At 35.7% G+C, this 19,785-nt stretch overlaps 1 protein-coding gene across 13 annotated transcripts in view; it reads left to right on the forward strand.

Annotated features, from left to right (window-relative positions):
* The first annotated feature begins 2,889 nt into the window (after nucleotides 1-2,889).
* LOC143255401 (histone acetyltransferase KAT7-like) overlaps nucleotides 2,890-19,785 on the forward strand; it is a 68,772-nt gene continuing 51,876 nt past the window's right edge. For 7 of the 13 annotated variants that reach the window (XM_076511000.1, XM_076511002.1, XM_076511009.1 and 4 more), the window contains exons 1-3: nucleotides 2,890-2,949; nucleotides 4,156-4,193; nucleotides 18,795-18,897. In XM_076511000.1, coding sequence (XP_076367115.1) covers nucleotides 4,179-4,193; nucleotides 18,795-18,897 — 118 coding nt within the window. In that variant the 5' untranslated portion in view covers nucleotides 2,890-2,949; nucleotides 4,156-4,178. The other 6 variants (XM_076511003.1, XM_076511004.1, XM_076511008.1 and 3 more) reach the window with 4 other exon arrangements.

The raw sequence follows: 19,785 nt of genomic DNA on the forward strand, positions 1-19,785 counted from the left end.
CCTGGATCTCAAAAACAATAAAATATGAATCAACGGTTCTCAATAATCCAAAAAAAAAAAAAAAAGCGGAACAACATCCATTACATATATAAATTTACCATGAGTGAAGCTATCACTTTTCCTCCTGATGGTTCTCAGATTATCAGACTTTTTCTCAAGATTTTTGAATTATCAGGTTTTTCCTAAAAGTTCCAGATTACAAGGTTTGAGTGTTTTTGTTTCAAAGTAAAGCTTTAAAAAACTATAACAACAAGAACATAGTTTTTCCTAGGTGACCGACGTCTTTTTTGATATTTGACATATTGTACGAGTATACATGTTATTTGCACGGGTAACTTTCGAACTATCTCGAAGTTAGACTAATTACATTTTCTATTTTGAAGAAATCGTTTTACAAACAAAGTAAAAAATTATTAGGTAATTTTGGTTGAAATAAGCTACTAGTGTTGACTAAATAAGGGTCACTGGATTTTTTTATCTTGAGCGATACCATATGTGCATGTGAACTAAACTACCAGGTCAGATATCTTTAAAAGTACACATATAGGCATCCCTAATTATGTAATAGTGACAAGAAGAAAGGGGGGACATCCAATCAGCAGTATCCACCGATACTAGCACTTTATCCGGCCTTACAAACGAGGAATATTTTTATAAGTACTTACAGATGATAGTGCAGAACATTCTTAGCAGCATCACATCTCGAATCTCGAACCCTTCAATCAACAATCCGGCAAGATAACCTTTTGTTCACATTCGGCTTGTACTGAATAGTAAAGAAATACAATAGACAAATACTCATTAGTTAGTCTGTTGTTGAGCTACATAGGATAAATAATAAGTTGTAAGTTATAAGAGACAAAAGCAAAGAGGCTTATTTATCAGTGTAATAAAGATATATGGTACTAATAAATTTTCATGTACTACAAAAACTACAAAGAAGTAGATTTAGTACACTAAAAGCAGTAATATAACTCTTTAAACATGAAAATTAACGTTGTAATATATATTGCCACCAGGAGACGTCTCTTAGAAAACATCCAAAACTAAATTTCTTTCCAAAATACATTTACAACTTTGCATCGTTTCTCATTCTAAAAATTTATTGCATTTTCTTTGTGTCTGTGATTCTTGATAATATCCAATCTTTCCATGAAATGTGATTCCATGTCATCAAACTAACTAAGGATATTTATCATTCACATAAACTCACACATTAACTGAATCTTGTTTCATAGTTTATACTATTTTCAGCATTATATTATTTAACTCTATTGATCGGTGACTCCAAAAGGCTTAATCCCTTTGTTACTACGTCTAGAATGCTTTCACGCTCCCTTTTTGTTGATGCTCAACAATATACATTGCATTAGAACTATCGCCTAATTGTTCTTAAGCCAATCATGGGGTTTATGTTGAATATTCAACATTCATATTGATTAGTTAGAAAGGTTTGTTAAACGTTTATTCTATCGAATATCTTTTATCTTGTGTACAGTTGAAAGAGTTGAATGTCCGCGCTATGCTTTCTAACTATTACCTTGAATACAGTGAAAAGGCTTAATGCTAGTTATACAACTTAAGTTAAATATTATAGTCAAATAAAAAGTAACCATTTATGTTTTTATATTAGTGACAAAAACTGCAGAAAAATAAAAAAGTTACCCTTCCTGTTATTTTACTAGTAGCAAAGATTCCAGTAAAATAAAATGTTATCCTTGCTGTTATTCATATAGCGGTAAGGATTACGAGGGTTGTTCAAAAAATACGCGGACTGTTTGAATTGCGCGGCTCCATTTGTTTCCAGGGGAATCCGCTTGGTGTCGCTAGGTTTGCACACATCAGCTGATTACGACGCCATTTCCCGATTGCAGATATCTTCATTTGTGTATTAGCTACGCGGTTTTAAGTGAAGTGCGATTTTTTCGTTTGGCGGATTTCAGAATGAATGACCTGAAGGAGCAACGACTTGCTGTGAAATTTTGTGTTAAACTTGGAAAATCTGCGACTGAAACTTTTGCTATGCTTAACACGGCTTACGGTGATGTTGCTATGAAGGGTACGGCATGATGAGCGTTCTGGACGTCCTTCCACGTCAACTGACGACCCACACGTTGACAAAATCAACACCCTGGTGCGGGCAAGTCGACGTCTGACTGTCAGGGAGCTTGCTGAAGAGTGTGGGATATCAGTTGGATCTTGTTACGAGATTTTGACCGAAAAATTGAAGATGCACCGCGTTGCTGCGAAATTTGTGCCTCAGAACTCGTGAGTTTCTGGCCAAACACTCGATCACTGTTCTTCCCCACCACCCCTACTCACCTGACCTTGCTCCTTGCGATTTTTTCTTGTTCCCCAAACTCAAAAGACCCTTGAAAGGAAGAAGATTTGAGACGATTCCCGAGATTAAGGCAAATGCGACGAAGGAGCTGGAGGACATTACAAAAGAAGCGTACCAGGACTGTTTCAACAAGTGGAAACACCGTTGGGATAGGTGTGTGCGTTGGGGAGGAGAGTACTTTAAAGGGGTCCCAGACCTGTAACTTCTAAATAAAGTACATTTTGTTTTATGACGTCAGTCCGCGTATTTTTTGAACAGACCTCGTATAGACAAATAAAAAGTTACTCTTCCTTTCATTCTTAAGTTGGTAGCCCGATGTGGCTATGCGATAAGAAAACACATACACACACCTTTTATTCTACTATCGACAAAAATTGTAAAAAAAAAGATATTCTTCTCGCTAGTGGAATACAGTCATATAAAAATTTACCCTTGAATGAATTATTACAAAAATAAATGACTGAAAATGAACATAAAATTAAGTGAGATAGTAATTTTTCAATTTTCAATGACTTTTCTGACGAAATGTGAAAATAGCGCCAACCAACGGAATAGTTTAGAAATTATAGAGTTTCAAATGTTGGTATAACGGGGATTGACAATAGAAAGTAAGAATAATAATATAGATCAAGTTTGGTTTAAGTAAAATAATTAGTTAGTAAATTTAATTTTGAAAAACAAGTAGAGAAAACATTTTATCATAAGGTTCACAGTTGAGATGGTTCAACGAAGGAGTTGTAACATTACTTCATACGAATTTGAAGTTATCTTGTTTGGTCTGTTTTTAACTATTTACCTATCAATAATTTAGTCGCACTGTTGTACCTCTAAATTTTCAGTAAACTTTTAACGAAAACGCCGAAGTTTGCAAAGCCATTGACAAGTGGTAATAACAACAACACGTTAGTCGGTAATGATGACTTTTGGTATAACTTGATAATAGTACTTACTGTTAATACCAGTTCCAGTATCATTGTGAACTGGAAAGAAACTTAGAAAGTGAATTTTGTAATAAATATTTCGGACAAACAACTTACAAATAATAGTTACCAATAAGAGCAAATAATGTTTACTTTGAAATGGAGAAGTTAATTTTAAAAGTTTGTATTGCTACTACTAGTACTACAGTGAAGTATTCATACATTTATTGCAAAAAACCACAAAAAATGTTCAGTATGTTATATTGGGCACTTTGTGTCAGGGACATTTGTGAATTCTTAGAGTTTATTTTGTAATAATGTGTATTTTTCAATGAACCTTTTGAAGTTGAACCAAACTTAAATTACAATGTAAAGTTGTCAATTACAAAATTTTGGATTAATTCTTGTAATTCTTGTTCATTTTTCAATGAACCTTTTGAAGTTGAACCAAACTTAAATTACAATGTAAAGTTGTCAATTACAAATTTTGGATTAATTCTTGTATTAATAGAGTGAAAAAACAATATGATTGTCTTATGTCTGATAAAAACATCTGTTTCATGCTATTTTGCTGATTTCTTAAGTAGAAAAAAATGTAACATCAAATAGATATACTATGGATTTGCATAGATTGTATTGAAGGATATCTGCTTGATGATAAGGATTGTGCAGATAAATTATCCTTATGTTTTTTATCATAACTTTCACAATGATTCTTATGAGTTTAGAAAACATAAAAGTATTATATATTATTTCGTGTGATTTTAGAAACAACTGTAAATTATAAGTTTCCTCAGATGATAGATAACGTTAAATCTCCATGATTTTTTACTTTGCCAAAAATATAAATCTTGTTCACTTATGTCTAAAAATATAAAGTTTCTTATATTTTAGGTATCACAAGAATCTCGAGAAAGATGCCAAAACAAAAGGTAAGTTGTTGTTTTCTTACATTTGTTTTTCAATTCTTATAGTAATAACAATAACCATTTTCTTTTTCTGGTAACCAATAAACATCAGACAAAAGAAAAAGAGTTGATAACCTTTTAGCATCTTTGATTATTTATAACAAATAGCTATGTTTTTAGCATTAAATGTATCGAAAAGTGAAGAAGTTTAATGTACTTTCTTTTTGTACAATTTGTCTATATTATGCTAATAAACAATATAGCCATTTGATATTGTTATATGTAAGGTTAAAAAATTTGAATTACATGTTTTAGTCAGTTTAATTATAGAGTTCAAGTTTTATCTCAAATATTAGAGCTTTAGGTTGTTTGGGTGGACCTCTTGTGTAGGTTTCAGGTTAAGGGTGATTTATGTGCTAGATATGAGTTCCACTTAAGCCGGTTGGGTCTTTGAAAAAGATAGGTATATGCATTGAAGATTATTTAAAGTTAAACTAAACTTTCGTGGTGGTGAGAAAGCTTGAGAAATTTGTAGTAAATAAATTAATAAGGTAGCTAAGTTTGGAAATAGAGGATTTAGGATATAGGTTAAATATCAGATTGAAAAATGAGTGTAAGACTTGTAGATAAACAGAGTAGGATAAAAATTATCTTAGGTGCTATTATTCTAATATGAAGAGTATTAGAAACAAAGTAGATGAGTTCAGAGTTCTAGCCAAAATGGAAGACTATGATAATGGTAATTACTGAAAATAGGATTTAGAGAATAAAATAATTACAAATTATTTTGAAATTCCAGGTTATAAGATATTTAACAGTGATAGGATTTTAAACCAGAGATGGATGTGATTGTATTTAATGGTTGAACTGCAGCCTGTTAGTATTGAAAATATAAACATTGTAGTTAAGAGATTGAATCAATTGTGTGGATGGATTACAGTCGGTGATAAACTGTATAATAGCTTCATTGTAACCAGTAAGAATGCTGATTTTAGGTAGATTGATTGAGAGTGGATGGAGTCATAAAGTAGGCAAGAAAGATTTTTTGAATTTGTACTGTATGGTATTTTATATCAAATAACTATAGAACCATCCAAGAGAAATGTTATTTTAAGTTTGTTTTTTATTAGTAATGAGGATATGATTCCATGATTAGGTGTGAATGAAATATTAGTAATTTGTTTAGAAAGCGAGTTTTATGGTCATTTTGAGATAATATTTGTTATTAGGAAATGGGTTTAATGAATTAAAAGATGGTGAAAGACAGATTTCAAAAATTATAAAAACTTAATTCAAGATAGGCATGGTCTTTGTTAAATATACATGACTGTTCATTTTAAGTGTAATACAAGACTATTATTTAATTTAGATAATTTGAATGTTAAATTAAGTTATTTTTAGAATTGATAGTTATGGCAAATTTGTTTACATACTGTTTACAAGTAATTTGATTTGAATTGACATTATGTTGCTTGAACCTGAATTTTTCTTATTGTTTTAAGTAAGTGTTGTTTCATCATAAATCTAATAGTGTGTAGAAAGTTTTAGGCCTCTGTTAGGCTATTTATAAATCCATATAAAAATGCAATAGGAGGTTAATTAAAAGGAAATGAGACAGACTGGGTAGTTGTGACTTTTAAAATGTGTAGAAAATAATAAATTGTCAACCATGTTTTAAATAAACTGAACTAGTCTGTGTGAACTTCTGATGTAATAGGGAATTATTTAAAGGTCCAGATACAATTCTGACAACCCTTGGGGTAGAGTTTAGTGAATTTATCACTGACTGTAGTATGATAACAGAGTAGAGAAGAACTAATTTGTCTTGCTAATTGGGTTAATATAACATAATGTTTAGGGACAACAAGAGTCCTGTTGGTCTGTCTTAGCTGTTCCATCCTTTAAGTGAAACTAAAATCAATTAAATAAAAAAATTATTAAAGCCAATTCTTATCATTCATATATCTATCAAGCTTTCTTTTAAATTCATTCAAAAGTATTGTCTCCATAACATCCAAAGGCAACCCATTCTATGGGCCAACCACCTGATTTGAAAAAGTAAAATTGTCTTAGCTGAAGACAGCTTCTGCCTTGCTTAAATCTGTTTTTGTGTCTCCTAGTGTTATAATTTTTGCTGTTAAGTATGAAATATGTTGATGCAACATTATCAATTCCTTTCACAATCTTAAACAGTTCAATCAAATCTTCTCTAAGAATTTAAGAATTTTAATTCCTCTCGTATGACGATTCCACCATCCCAACTACCATTTTAGTAACAATCTTTTAAACCCTTTGCAACAGTTCAATGTCTTTCCTGAGGTAAGGAGCCCAACACTAAACACAGTACTCTTAATGTGGCTTAACCAGTGATTTATGATTTATGCAATGAAATTATAACCTCTTTAGACTTGAGTTCAGTATTCCTACCCTTTGGTGTGGATTCCTGTACATGGTGAGGAGACCTCCCAGGGAAGGTTCTGTTCTTTCAGTTTATCTCCTCTGGGATCTAAACATCTACCTACGTGTTTGCTGTGCATGGCAACCCATGAAGGGGAGGAGAGGATCCTGGTGGTTGAGGAGTCTAAACCGAACCCACCACTTTGGCCTTGAATTCCTGTAGACAGGTGGCCTTGGGGTGGCCCCCTTTGGGTCAATCGGCTGGTCCACTCGGGCTAGGGTCAACCAAGTGCCAGTGGTGGATGTTCTCAACAGATGTTGTAGACATTGTATCTGATGCTTATGAAACCCTGGCATTGCTGCAGTGTCCTTGTTTTATATTGTAGTGCATTCCTTCGTAGGGCTCCTTGGTGGATATGGTCAGTGGGAACTGAAATTTCCCTTTCTTTATTGTTGATACTCCAATTAAAAATCTTAATAAATTAGTGAAAAACAGTCTATAGGTAAAGACCACATTTTGAAGATTCTGATCAGCAAACCTCGCCATCTGTACCACCTGTTGTACCTCATTTTCTCATATTGCACTCATTTTAAGACAAACCTTAAGGGCAAATGTCTCCCTTTTCCATTCAGAAGGGACTAGAGGGACTTGCTGGCTCTCCAAAATTAGTAAAAAAGCTTTGATCAGGTGACATGTTGGTGGAAACACATCTCAACACAGTGAACTCCTTATGCATTAAAAGGCAATAGGGGATACAGTCATGCAAAAAAGTTAGGACACCCTATGAAAGCCTGTGTATTTTTGTAACATCTTTGGATATATAGATATTTATTCTCAATTTTAACAATACTGACAGATTATAGGAATATAACTAAAGAATAAAAACTGAAGAAAAGACTTTTCAAGATCTTCTGTAAATCTAATTCTACAAAAATGCATATTCTATCTGAGGAAAAAGTTAGGACACCCTACCCCCTAATAGCTAGTGTTACCCCCTTTGGCTGAAATAACTGCAGCAAGATGCTTCTTGTAGCCATCTACCTGTCTCTGACATTGGTCTGAAGAAAGTTTGCCTCACTCCTCAATGCAGAATTCTTTCATCTGTGAGGTGTTTGAGGAGTGTCTTGCATGTTTTAAGTCACCCCACAGCATCTCAATGGGATTAAGATCTGGGCTTTGACTCGGCCATTCCAGGACTCTCCATTTCTTAGTTTTCAGCCAGCCATTGGTGGATTTACTGGTATGTTTTGGGTCATTGTCGTGTTGCAGGGTCTGGTTCCTCTTCAGCTTTAATTTTTGTACAGATAGTCTCACATGATCCTCAAGCACCCTCTGATACACAGTAGAATACATGGTGGATTCTATGATTGTGAGCTGTCCAGGTCCTGCTGCACCAAAGTAGCCCCAAACCATGACAATTCCACCTCCATGCTTCACAGCTGGCATGAGGTTCTTTTCCTGGAATGCTGTATTTGGTTTATGCCAAACATGTCCTCTGTTCTGGTGTCCAAATAATTCTATTTTGGACTCATCTGCCTAAAGAACATTATTCCAGAAGTCTTAGTCTTTGTCTACATTCTCTCTGGCAAACTTCAGTCTGGCCTTAATGTTTCTCTTAGAGAGCAAAGGTTTTCTCCTTGCACACCTCCCATGCAAGCTAAACTTGTGCAGTCTCTTTCTGTTTGTAGAGGTATGCACTTTCACATCAACAGTAACCAGAGCCTGCTGTAGGTCTCGTGATAACATGTCAGGGTGTTTGGAGATCTCTTTTAGCATCTTGTGGTCTGCTCTCGGGGTGAACTTGCTTGGACGACTAGATCAGGGCATGTTGGCAGTTGTTTTGAAAGCCCTCCACTTGTTGTTTACTTTCAGGACAGTGGAATGGCTGATTTCAAAATCTTTTGGGATCTTTTTAAATCCCTTACCAGACTCATAAGCTGCTACAGTTTTCTTTCTGAAGGCCTCAGACAGCTCACTCTCACTTCAACAGTCAGGAGCACACCAAACTAAATGTTTAAATAGGGCAAGCCTCATTGAAAATGCTGAGTAACGATCTTCTGATCATGTGCACCTGGTGTGATACACGTGTGTGAGTTGAGCCATTTAAATAGGAATAAATGTGGAGGTGTCCTAACTTTTTCCTCAGTTAGAATATGCATTTTTGTAGAATTAGATTTACAGAAGATCTTGAAAAGTATTTTCTTTAGGTTTAATTGTTTAGTTACATTCCTATAATCTCTCAGTATTGTTAAAATTGAGATTAAATATCTGTATATCCAAAAATGTTACAAAAATACACAGGCTTTCATAGGGTGTTCTAACTTTTTCACATGACTTTATACCTATAGAGGTTACACCTCATGCTACTTTGAATTCATCACGAGTTATTGTTGAGAGGGATTTGAAGAACATCCCAGAATCAGAGATTCTCACTGGTTTCTCCACCCAAGGAGTTTCTGTAGTGAGGCATATATCCATTTGCAAAGTTGGAATTATGGTGCTGACCAATGTCCTCATTCTGACATTTACTTTACCACATCCACCTGCCACCATTAAGGCAGGTTATCTTTGTTGCAGAGTACGGCCATACATTCCAAACCCTCTCCGATGTTTTCTGTTGTAACGGTTCAGTCACTTGATGTGTGCTTGTTGCAGTGGCAAGGACCATGGTGCCTATGAGTGTGAAATGAACCCTCATTGCATCAATTGCAATGGCTCTCATCCATCCTACTTTCGTTCTTGCCCTAAATGGTTTGAAGAAAATGAGGTGCAGCATTTGAAAACACTTTATAAAATTACCTGTCCTGAGGCTCGAAAATTGCTGTTCACCACGTCATTTCGGACATATGATGCTGCACTTCGTTCCACAGCTACTGTGGGAGTGCAGACAGATCTCTCTGTGCCTCCTTTAGAATCATTCTCTAAACAAATGAAAAGTCTTTTGACCTTAATGTTTACAAACGTTGATGAATCAACTTCCGACACCTATTTCTGTCCGTTATATATATTCCACCAAACCCCAAGATCCACATCCTTTGGTTCCAGGTACAGGCATTTCCTCAGATTCATCTTCCTCTCTCTTCCCAAGATGCAAAACAATCATTCCTTCATGTCCTCAGTCTCTGGAATCCTCTTCCAACAGCAAAGACCTGCGTAATCAACCCAGGGCAGGATCCATGGAGGTTGATAGACCTCCCTCAAATACAGAAAGTAAGGTTAAAAGACTTGGTCCTAAACAGAAGGGTTCTCTGCCCAATTTGCCTACATGTAAATAAAAAATGGCCACCCTGATATTATGAAACTGTTAAGGTTTACATTCTAATCTGGGTGACATCAAAACACTGATTGCTTCCTACCATCCTGTTTGTCTTTCCTTACAGGAAACATTTCTGAAACCTGCCAATACAGTCACCTTTCAGCAGTTTTCTTTATACATAAATGACAGGCTGTGTGATGGACGAGTGCATGGAGGGGTGGCACTGTTGGTTGATCAGCATGTGCTCACTCTGTCTTTGCCACTCGACACACCCTTGGAGGCTGTAGCCATCCGTGTTTCCTTAGGTCATGCCATCAGTGTTTGTTTTCTTTGTCTGTCACCAAGAGAGACATATAATCAATCAGACCTTGATGCTCTCATTGAACAGTTGCTATCTTCCTTTGCCATCCTAGGGAACTTTGATGGGCATCATCCCCTCTGGGAAAGTGCTAGTATTAATAAGAGGGGTCGCTCTGTAGTGCATATGCACTCTGATCACAACCTTTCTCCTTTCAGTACTGGTTCTTATACTTATTTCCATGCATTTAGGCAGTCTTTTACTGCTATTGATCTCTCAATTTGCTTCCCTTCATTATTTTTTTCCATTTTTCATGCAGGGTTGACAGTAATCCATGATGCAGTGGTCATTTTCCTATAATCTTGAGAGGGACTGGCCGTGGTCGATGCCACCTAACCCGCATGCCCTGGTGGAAGCTGGATCAGGCAAACTGGCTCTCTTTCACGGCTCTTTCAGAACTTGATCCTGCCATTGTTTGTAAGCCATCAATAGACGACTGTGTGGCAGCAGTAACTGACTGTATTATACAAGCAGCTGCTCATTGTATTCCTAAAATCATAACACGTTTCCACTATATTCTCGTCCATGGTGGAATCCTGCCTGCCACATGGCATGGAAGGCTCAAACATGATCCTGGAATACATTTTTATAGATATCCCACACTCTCGAACCACATCGCTTTCCAGCGGGCCCATGCACATGCTTGATGGGTACAACATCAAAGCCAGAAGGAATCTTCAATTAAGTTCACAACCAGCATATCCTCTACCACCAGTTCCAAAGTCATTTGGGACAAGATTCGAAAGGTCAGTGGGCAATATCACTCTGTTTCCCTCTCAATCTTGCTCTCTGATGGCCAGGAAGTAACTGATACCCAGACCATCGCTGATACTCTAGCTGAAAGCTTTTGCTGGGTATCTCACACTTCTGCTTCTTCTTCCACTTTCTTGGCCATCAAGATTCGGGCAGAGCAATCACCTCTTTCCTTTTGAGCTGATTGTCTCTTATGACTATAATCGTCCCTTTACAATGGTGAACTAAAACTGCCCCTTCATTGGTCTGGCAGTACATTGGTTGGACCTGATTATATAAACTATGAAATGCTGCACCATCTATCTCCTGCTTCTCTTGTTATCCTTCTGTTTGTTTTTACTGGATCTGGGAGGGGAATATTTTTCCTGATGTCTGGGGCTAGGCTATTGTCCTGCCTATCTCCAAGCCTGGGAAGGATCCCAAGATTCCTTCAAACTACCCTCCAGTTGCTTTGACGAGCTGTCTCTGTAAGACCTTAGAGAGGATGGTTAATGCTCGTCTTGTTTGGTTCCTCGAATCAAACAACCTTCTCTCGCCCACCCAGTGTGGGTTCTGACAACAGTGCTCCACCATGGACCACCTGATTTGACTTGAAATGTCAATCAGAGAAGCCTTTCTCAAATGACAACATCTTGTGTCAATATTCTTTGACATTGAGAAGGCTTATGATACAACATGGAGCTATGGCATTTTGCAAGACCTCCATATATGTGAGTTACGTGGCCATATGCCCATTTCTTAAAAAAATTTTAATGGACAGGAGATTCCAAGTTCATGTGGGTTTGACACTTTCCTGTTCTTTTCTACAGGAACTCAGAGTCCTTCACGGCTGTGTTCTGATTGTTACACTTTTCAGTATAAAAATTAATGCAATCACTGAACAACTCCCTCTCACTGTTGCAAACGGGCTCTATGTTGACGACTTTCACATCTCATGTGAGTCGTCGAACATGAGGTATATAGAGCAGCCGCTACAGAATGCCTTCAGTTGTTTACTGAAGTGGACCACAGCAAATGGCTTTACCTTCTCTCTCTCTGAAACCGTTTGCATGCACTTTTGCTACCAACATGGTATTCACCCTGATCCTGAACTCTGAGACTAAGTTCTTGGGGCTTATCTTTGACCATAAGCTAAACTTTATACCACACATCAAACAACTATGGGTAAAATGTACAAGGGCACTAAACATCCTACGTGTCCTCTCTACCACTACTTGGGGAGCGGATCGACGTTCTATGCCAAAGATATATCATGCTCTTATTCAATCAAAACTTAACTATGGATTACTGGTCTATGGCTCTGCCAGACCATTGGCCTTAAAGATGCTAGACCCTATTCATCATCAAGGACTTTGGCTCTGCACTGGGGCTTTCTGTGCTTCCCCAGTTCAGAGCTTATACATAGAGGTTCATGGACCTTCTTTGCACCTCTTCTGTTTGCAACTGTCTTTACTGTATGCTTTGAAACTTCATTCTCTACAAAAGCGTCCCACCTGGGGTTGTGTTTTCCTTCCTGGATGGGCCTTGCTTTTTCAGACCAGATGACATACCATTGCTCATTTTAGCCTTTGTATCCAGGCACAGTTAGATGAATTGGGTCTGTCCTTGGATAACATTGCTGTGTCCACTGGTCAGCCCATCCCATCATGGCTTCTTGCAGTTCCCAGTTATGACCTATTTCTAACTCATCTGAGAAAAGTAAATACACCTCATTGGAAATACTGTCTGCTATTTGCTGAACATTTTTCAAACCATCCTTCCATTCCTATTTATACAGATGATTTAAAATAAGGTGACTGTGTGAGCTCTGCCATGGTTTGTTGTGATTCGGTGGTTGCACGCAGAATCCCCTCTACAGCTTTTGTGTTCACTGCTGAACTGTATGCCATTTCTCTTGCCCTGGATCACATAGAAGCTAAGCAGTACTGAAACTGCACAATTTATACTGACTTGCTTAGTTCTCTACTGGCCCTAGAATCACTTCACATTGGTTCACACCCTGTTCTCGCCGATATTCAAAACCGACTGGCCAATTTCTCTTTGACATCATCTTCTTTCGAGTTTTTCTGGATACCGGACCATGTTGGTATTCCTGGGAACGAACTCATTGACACTGCAGCTAAGTCTATCTACTCTAGTACTATCACTGCTGAGTCTGTTCCATACATGGACTATGGTCGTGTATTCAATGTTCGGCTCCGTGCCAGCTGGCAGTCAACTTGGAATGAGCAACACAAAAACAAGCTTTTCCAAATAAAATCCTATGTTGGACTTTGGCCATCATGCTTCCGTAAGGATCGGAAAGAGGAAGTTGTTCTAACTAGACTACGCATTGGTCACAGTTTTTTAACTCATCATTTTCTTTTATCTGGAACTGATGCACAAATGTGTAGTTTGTGTTACACTTGGATCATAATAAGCCACATTTTACTTTCTTGTCATCGTTATGATTCACAACAACGGCACCATTTTAAGCATGTTCTGTTCCAAGGTTTGTTAATAATGTTAGACAGTGTCATTGGTGATGGTAACACTGTCCCCCTTGGTGAAGTTTTTAGTTTTTTAAAGGCCATTAATTTTTTTAATGCCATTCAAGTTTCACAATGTATACTTTATACCTTTTTAATGTGGCTTTCTATTAAAAATCACAATTAATCTAGTTCAATTTGAAATTAGAAACTGAATATAACAGTAAGTGACTTGAAACCAGGACTGGAAAGGCCAACTTCAGGTGACTGACAGTGGTTTTTGTACATACGTGTTAATCTTTCTGGCGAGTTATGATTATTACAGTCACGCTACAGAAAGTCCTTCATAAATTGAATTTTTGTTGTTTTTCTCTTGATGTTGTAGACTAGATATAAACATTGGTTTTATACTATTTATTTATTTTTTAACTTTCTTTTGTTTTACCTTAATTTCATTTTATGAATTTTACTGAATTTCCTTTTACCTTTTCACCAGATGTTTGGCACAGATAGCCTAGCTGCTTTGTGCTATAAAACACTAAATCAACCAACCAACCAGTATTTTTGTAGACACAACCTAAAATCTTATTTGCCCCATCACTAGCAACATTACATTGTTTGGATGGCTTAAGAGACTAATTGTCTGTTACACCCAAATCTTTTTTCTTACATGACACTCTTAAGATTATTTCCATCCAAGTTGTACTTATAATTCAAATTATGATAACCCACATGCAATATATTACATTTGTTATAATTAAAATTCATCTGCTATTTTTTTCACCCAACTCACTAAATGATCTAAATGTTTTTGTAAAGCAGCATCATCCTCTTCACAGCCAGCAACACCCAGTACTTTAATATCATCAACAAATTTAAATAATATATTGACCATTCTGTAAGGAGTATATTTATTTTGAATCTTGAAAATTGTTTCTTTAAATTTATTCTGCATTTGCTCAGTGTCTCCAAGTAATTTAGCTACCCAATTCACCATAGATAATACTTGTTGTATCCTTTCAAAATTTGCATTTTTTGAAATTTGGAATCAAAATATTGTTATTCCTGATTCCTGTATGCAGTAACTGAACCAGATGTAAAGATCTGAACTTAACTGTGTAACAAGCATTTATATACATATTTGAATTGTTTTAGTATGTTAATTAAAAAAAAGTGGGCTGTGGTGTTTGTTTATTATTGTGACTCACAAGTCACAGACAATTACTCTAAAGAAACTATACCATCCATACATAAAAACCTGACAATCTTAAATGAGAGGAAAAGGATAAATTTGAAGTGCAACCTAAATGTCTTACTGAAGACATAAATGAGAAAATCGGAGATAAATCATTTAAGTTTAAGGAGTTTAAATTCATAGATAGGTTGGAAGATTTAGTTGGGGATTTGGTTAAAAACAAAAATGAATTGTTAGAAACAGCTGGGTGTTAATGTTAAAATTAACAATAATAATTTTTTTTAAGTATGTTAAAACTAAAAAAAGTTGTAATGTAGTAGATTGTACCCACGAAGGATGCTGTTGGTTATTGTTGAAGACTATGAAATGAAAGAGCTGTTAAATATTTTATCTTCTGTTTTTAACACAAGAGAAAATATTAGCAAAATAGCTGACCTCATTTTTTGATATTATGCTCTTTATCAGACAATTCTTTAGGGCAAATGCCTCCATTTTGTATTTAGAAGGGACTAGAGGGCCCTGCTGGCTTTCCAAAGTCAGTCAAAAAGCTTTGTTCTGGTGACATATTGGTGGAAACATCCACTCTTAAATGCAGTGAACTTCTTTTGCATTCTAAGGCCATTGAGGATATACCCATTGAGGTTACTCCCCATGTTACTTTGAATCTGTCATGAGGAGTTATTGTTGAAAGGTATTTGAAGAACATCCCTGAGTCAGATACCATTGCTGCTTTCTCCACCCAAAGAGTTTCTGCAGTGAGGCATATCTCTACTTGCAAAGATGGAATTATGATGTTGACCAATGCCCTAATTTTGATATTCACATCACCATGTCCACGCGAGGTTGTTTAAATGACAAGGTATGGCCATATATTCCTAACCTTCTCAGATGTTTCCAGTGTCAGAGGTTAGGTCACTAAAAACCTCATGTCATGTTTCCTTGATGTGTTTTTGTTGTGGTGGCAAAGACCTTGATGCCTATGAGTGTGAAATGGACTCTTATTGTATTAATTGTAGTGACTCTTGCCCATCTTACTTTCATTCATGCCCTAAGTGGGTGGAAGAAAAAAAGAGGGACAGTAGTAAATCAATACAATTTTTCAAAGGTAAAAACACTATAGCTCCTTTAGCATGTTTGGAGAGAAGACAAAGTTCTTTCTTTTGAGTTCAAATTATTTTTGTTCTAAATTTGAAAATGGTTCACAAAATTTCTTACCCCGAGGCTCGAAAGTTACTGTCAATCACTCCATCTTGAATGTATGCTGCTGCACTCTGTTTCACTGCTACAGTAGGAGTGTAGACAGATCTCTCCATATCTTTGAAATATTTGTTTTCAAACCATATGAAAAGTCTTTTGCCCTCCATGGTTAAGAAAGTTGATGAGTTACCATCAACACCCATATTTGTTGCTACCATTCTTACGAGCTGATCCCAGGATCCACTTTCTTTGGTTCTGGGTTCAGGCATTTCCTCAGGTCCATCTTCTTCTCCAGCCCTGAGATGCAGAACGATTATTCATTCACTCCCTCAGTTGCTGGAATCTTCATTTAATGACAGAGACCTGCCTATTCAATTCAGGGCAGGATCCATGGAGGTCGGTAGACCTCCTTCTAATAAAGAAAATAAAGAGATGTGGTCGAAAACAGAAGGGTTCTCTGCCCAATTCTCCTTCATGTAAATAAAAATGGCCTCATTGATACAGTGGAACTGTTAAGGTTTATGTTCTAATTTAGATGATATCAAAGTGCTGATTGATTCCTATCATTCTGTGTGTCTTTCCTTACAGGAAATGCTTCTAAAACCTGCCACTACAGTCACCCTTCAGTAGTTTTCTTTGTACAGAAATGACAGGTTGTTAATAAAGGGGTGGTACTGCTGGTCGATCAGTGTGTATCCACCCTTTCTTTGCCACTTGACACACCTCTAGAAGCCTCAGTTATCCGCGTTTCCTTGGATCATACCATTGCTGTTTGTTCTCTCTACCTGTCTCTTCGAGTAGCCTATGATCAATCAGACCTTGGTGCTCTCATTGAACAGTTGTCATTTCCATTTTTGATCCAGGGGGACTTTAATGGACATAAAATCCCCTGGAGAGGTGCTGATATTGATGGGAGGGTTTGCTCCCTATAGCATATGCTCTCAGATCACATCCTTTCTCTTTTCTGTACTAGTTCTTATGCTTATTTTCATGAACTAAGTCAGTTTTTTACTGCTGTTGATCTCTTGATCTGCTCACCTTTGCTTGTGTCTCATTTTTCATGGAAGGTTGACAGTCACCCATGGGGCAGTGATCATTTTCCTATTATTTTGAGAGAGACTGAGTGTGGTTGATGCCACCTGATCTCCGTGCTCTGATGGAAGCTGGACCAAGCCAACTGGCCCTCTCTCACTGCTCTCTCAGAACTTGATCTTCCCATCATCTGTAAGCCATCGATAGATGACTGCATCTCAGCAGTGACTAACTGTATTATCCAGGCAACTGCTCAAAGTATTCCTAAAATTTTGACACATTTTCCATGGTATCCTCGTCCATGATGGAATCCTGCCTGCCACATGACACAAAAGGCTCAAAAACCTGATGTTGGACATTATCATTGGTGATGGTCACACTGTCCACCTAGGAATGTTTTTAATTTTCTGAGGGCCATTATCCTTTGTAATGCTATTTATGTTTTTAAATACAAAATTGGACTTTTTTTTGCTCTAACATGATTCCTTTTTACAAATGTTAATAATTATATTTCATTTTTAATTTTTTACTGGTTGCTTTGTGCCATAAAATGCTAAAAAAACAACTAATTTAATGAACGTTAACATGCTTATAGATTATAACTTCACTCTCAGCTGGAAAGTCATTTAGTGTTGTTAAAGTTGGTACATTTAAATGAGCAGTAATATTAATGGTTTCTTTTCCTTTTTCCATCCTTTCACTTTAGAACTGGGCCTAATAGTTTTGTTATTGAACCTGTCCATTATAATCTGTTGGTTTCTTGATTGGGTGATATTGTTAAACTGGTTTACTAAATTCTGTAACTTGATGAGATATTACCCAAGAACATTATGTGGTAGCAGTTGGTATAACAGTAGTGTTTGTAAAACAAATGGTTTCTTCTGTTTTATATTACATGTACAAAGATGTTTGAGTGTGGAATTTGTGGACAGATCCAGAGACAGGTGTGGCTGGATTGATCCCTGCATTTTCTGAATGTTTTCTCAGTGTTGTTCTTTGCTATCTTATTGATTTTTCTATTATAGGATTACTGAATTTTATATAACTTTTTGATACTAATTTAGTTTTTCTTTCATATTCAATCTGCAAATTGTATTTTCAGTCTTGTTTAATGAAATGTAATTGTTTTTATTTATACTCTCACTCTAATGTTTCTTTTTTTCTTATCTTTTAAATTTCCTATCTCTTTTGATATATTTTTAGTTTTCTGTATCTTTTCTTGATTTTTCTATAATTACCTGAATATTTCCTCTTGTTTTTGTAATTTGCTATAACTGATTGTTCTTTTTTCCACTGTTTCATGATCTCCAGCAAATTTTTTGTTTCACTTCAAGTTTCTTGAAGTTTTTAGATTATTATTTTTTACCAAAATAATCCCACTTTTGACACAATTTTCTATTACACTTTCTAACGTTCTGTAGGTTCTTTTTTATTACATTGTTAATTGAGTGATTTATGATGATAATCTAAAAATTGTGTTTCTTGGTAGACCTAACTCTCAAATGAAACATAAAAACTTGGTGAATTTCCTTTTACATCATATTTTTGATAACTCATCTGTTAGAGTGTGTTTACAGATATTTTGATTACACACCAAAATTATCTCTAAACAAAATCTTTGGCTTCACCTGGAATGCTATTTACAGTTTTGGTGTCTTGTCTAAAAAAGGATACTGACTTTTTGGAATAGTTCCAGAGGAGAGATGTGAGTATCACCCTGGGGATGGAAAGTTTAATAGTTAAGGATAGTTTATGATCTCTTAACTCATTTTTTCTTTAGAAAAGAAGGGTAAGATGTGATGTTATTGAAGTTTATAAGATTATTCAGGACAGTGTGCAAAGATAGTTTTGAAGTACTAAATGGATGTGATCAGACTTGGAAAATTACTTGTTACCTTTTTATGTTAATGTACTAAGTGCATTTAGCTGTAAAGTTTCAACCTCCTCAGATGCTTTTTTTTGTTTCAGCATGCCAAAAGTACAAGTACTGAGAACAGCTCAAATGGAAGTTTTAGCTCGTCTGAAGCAGAACAACCTTGGAGAAAGACTCGGAGCTGTCACATACAAACAGGTACATAAGATATAGCAAATTTCACAAAATAGATTGATTCAAAAGATTAATTACTCAGTAATTATTTTTTCTTTTTTAAAAGTTTTAACTTTTTCTCAAACAGTCTTTTACCATATCTGGACTGAATAGCACCTGAATAATTTGAATGTACTCCTACAAATAACTTTCAAAATGTAAGTAAAAATAACAGTTCTAACAATATTTCAACAGTTTTTAAATCAAATATTTAATTATAGTAATTATGAATGGAAAATTATAAAAATATTGAAACTTGTTTTTCTATAGTTGCAGTGGCTTGTAAACAGTACTTTTACCCTTTATTAAAATTTCTTGCTGATGACAAAGAGCAGATTTATGTCTGCTAAGACACTAATCATAATTTGACAACACAAAGATTAATGATTTATTTCCTTTGTATTTGTTAAAATGTTCTTTGTTGAGATCAATTTATATTCAATAAATACAGTTTATTTCCTATAAATCTCTTTTACTCATCTACATTTGTTGTATATGATGAAGTTAAAAAATATATAATAAATAAGGACTTGACTTAATGTTGTAGCTTGCCATCACCTACCAAATGTTTCTATTTTGGCTTATATTCTTGTTCTGGGGGTGATAAGTAACAATAAATACTATTTTGAAAGTTCTTTTTACAGTCTTTGTAAGTAAATGACATGATGCCTGATACTTACATGAGAAGTTTAGAAAGATAAGAACAGTGTAGTATTATCACATGTATTGTCAATAATCTTGAATTGCAGAGTTTCATTTATGGCAAAGTTACTCCATTACTATATTTACATACAGTGTTGTGATGGGTTATGTGAATGACTGAGTGATCCAAAGTGTGTGAACTCTATTTTTATTTGTACTATTGTATACTTT

The sequence above is a fragment of the Tachypleus tridentatus genome, chromosome 7 (genome assembly GCF_004210375.1).
Source record: "Tachypleus tridentatus isolate NWPU-2018 chromosome 7, ASM421037v1, whole genome shotgun sequence".
In the NCBI taxonomy this organism is placed as follows: domain Eukaryota; kingdom Metazoa; phylum Arthropoda; class Merostomata; order Xiphosura; family Limulidae; genus Tachypleus; species Tachypleus tridentatus.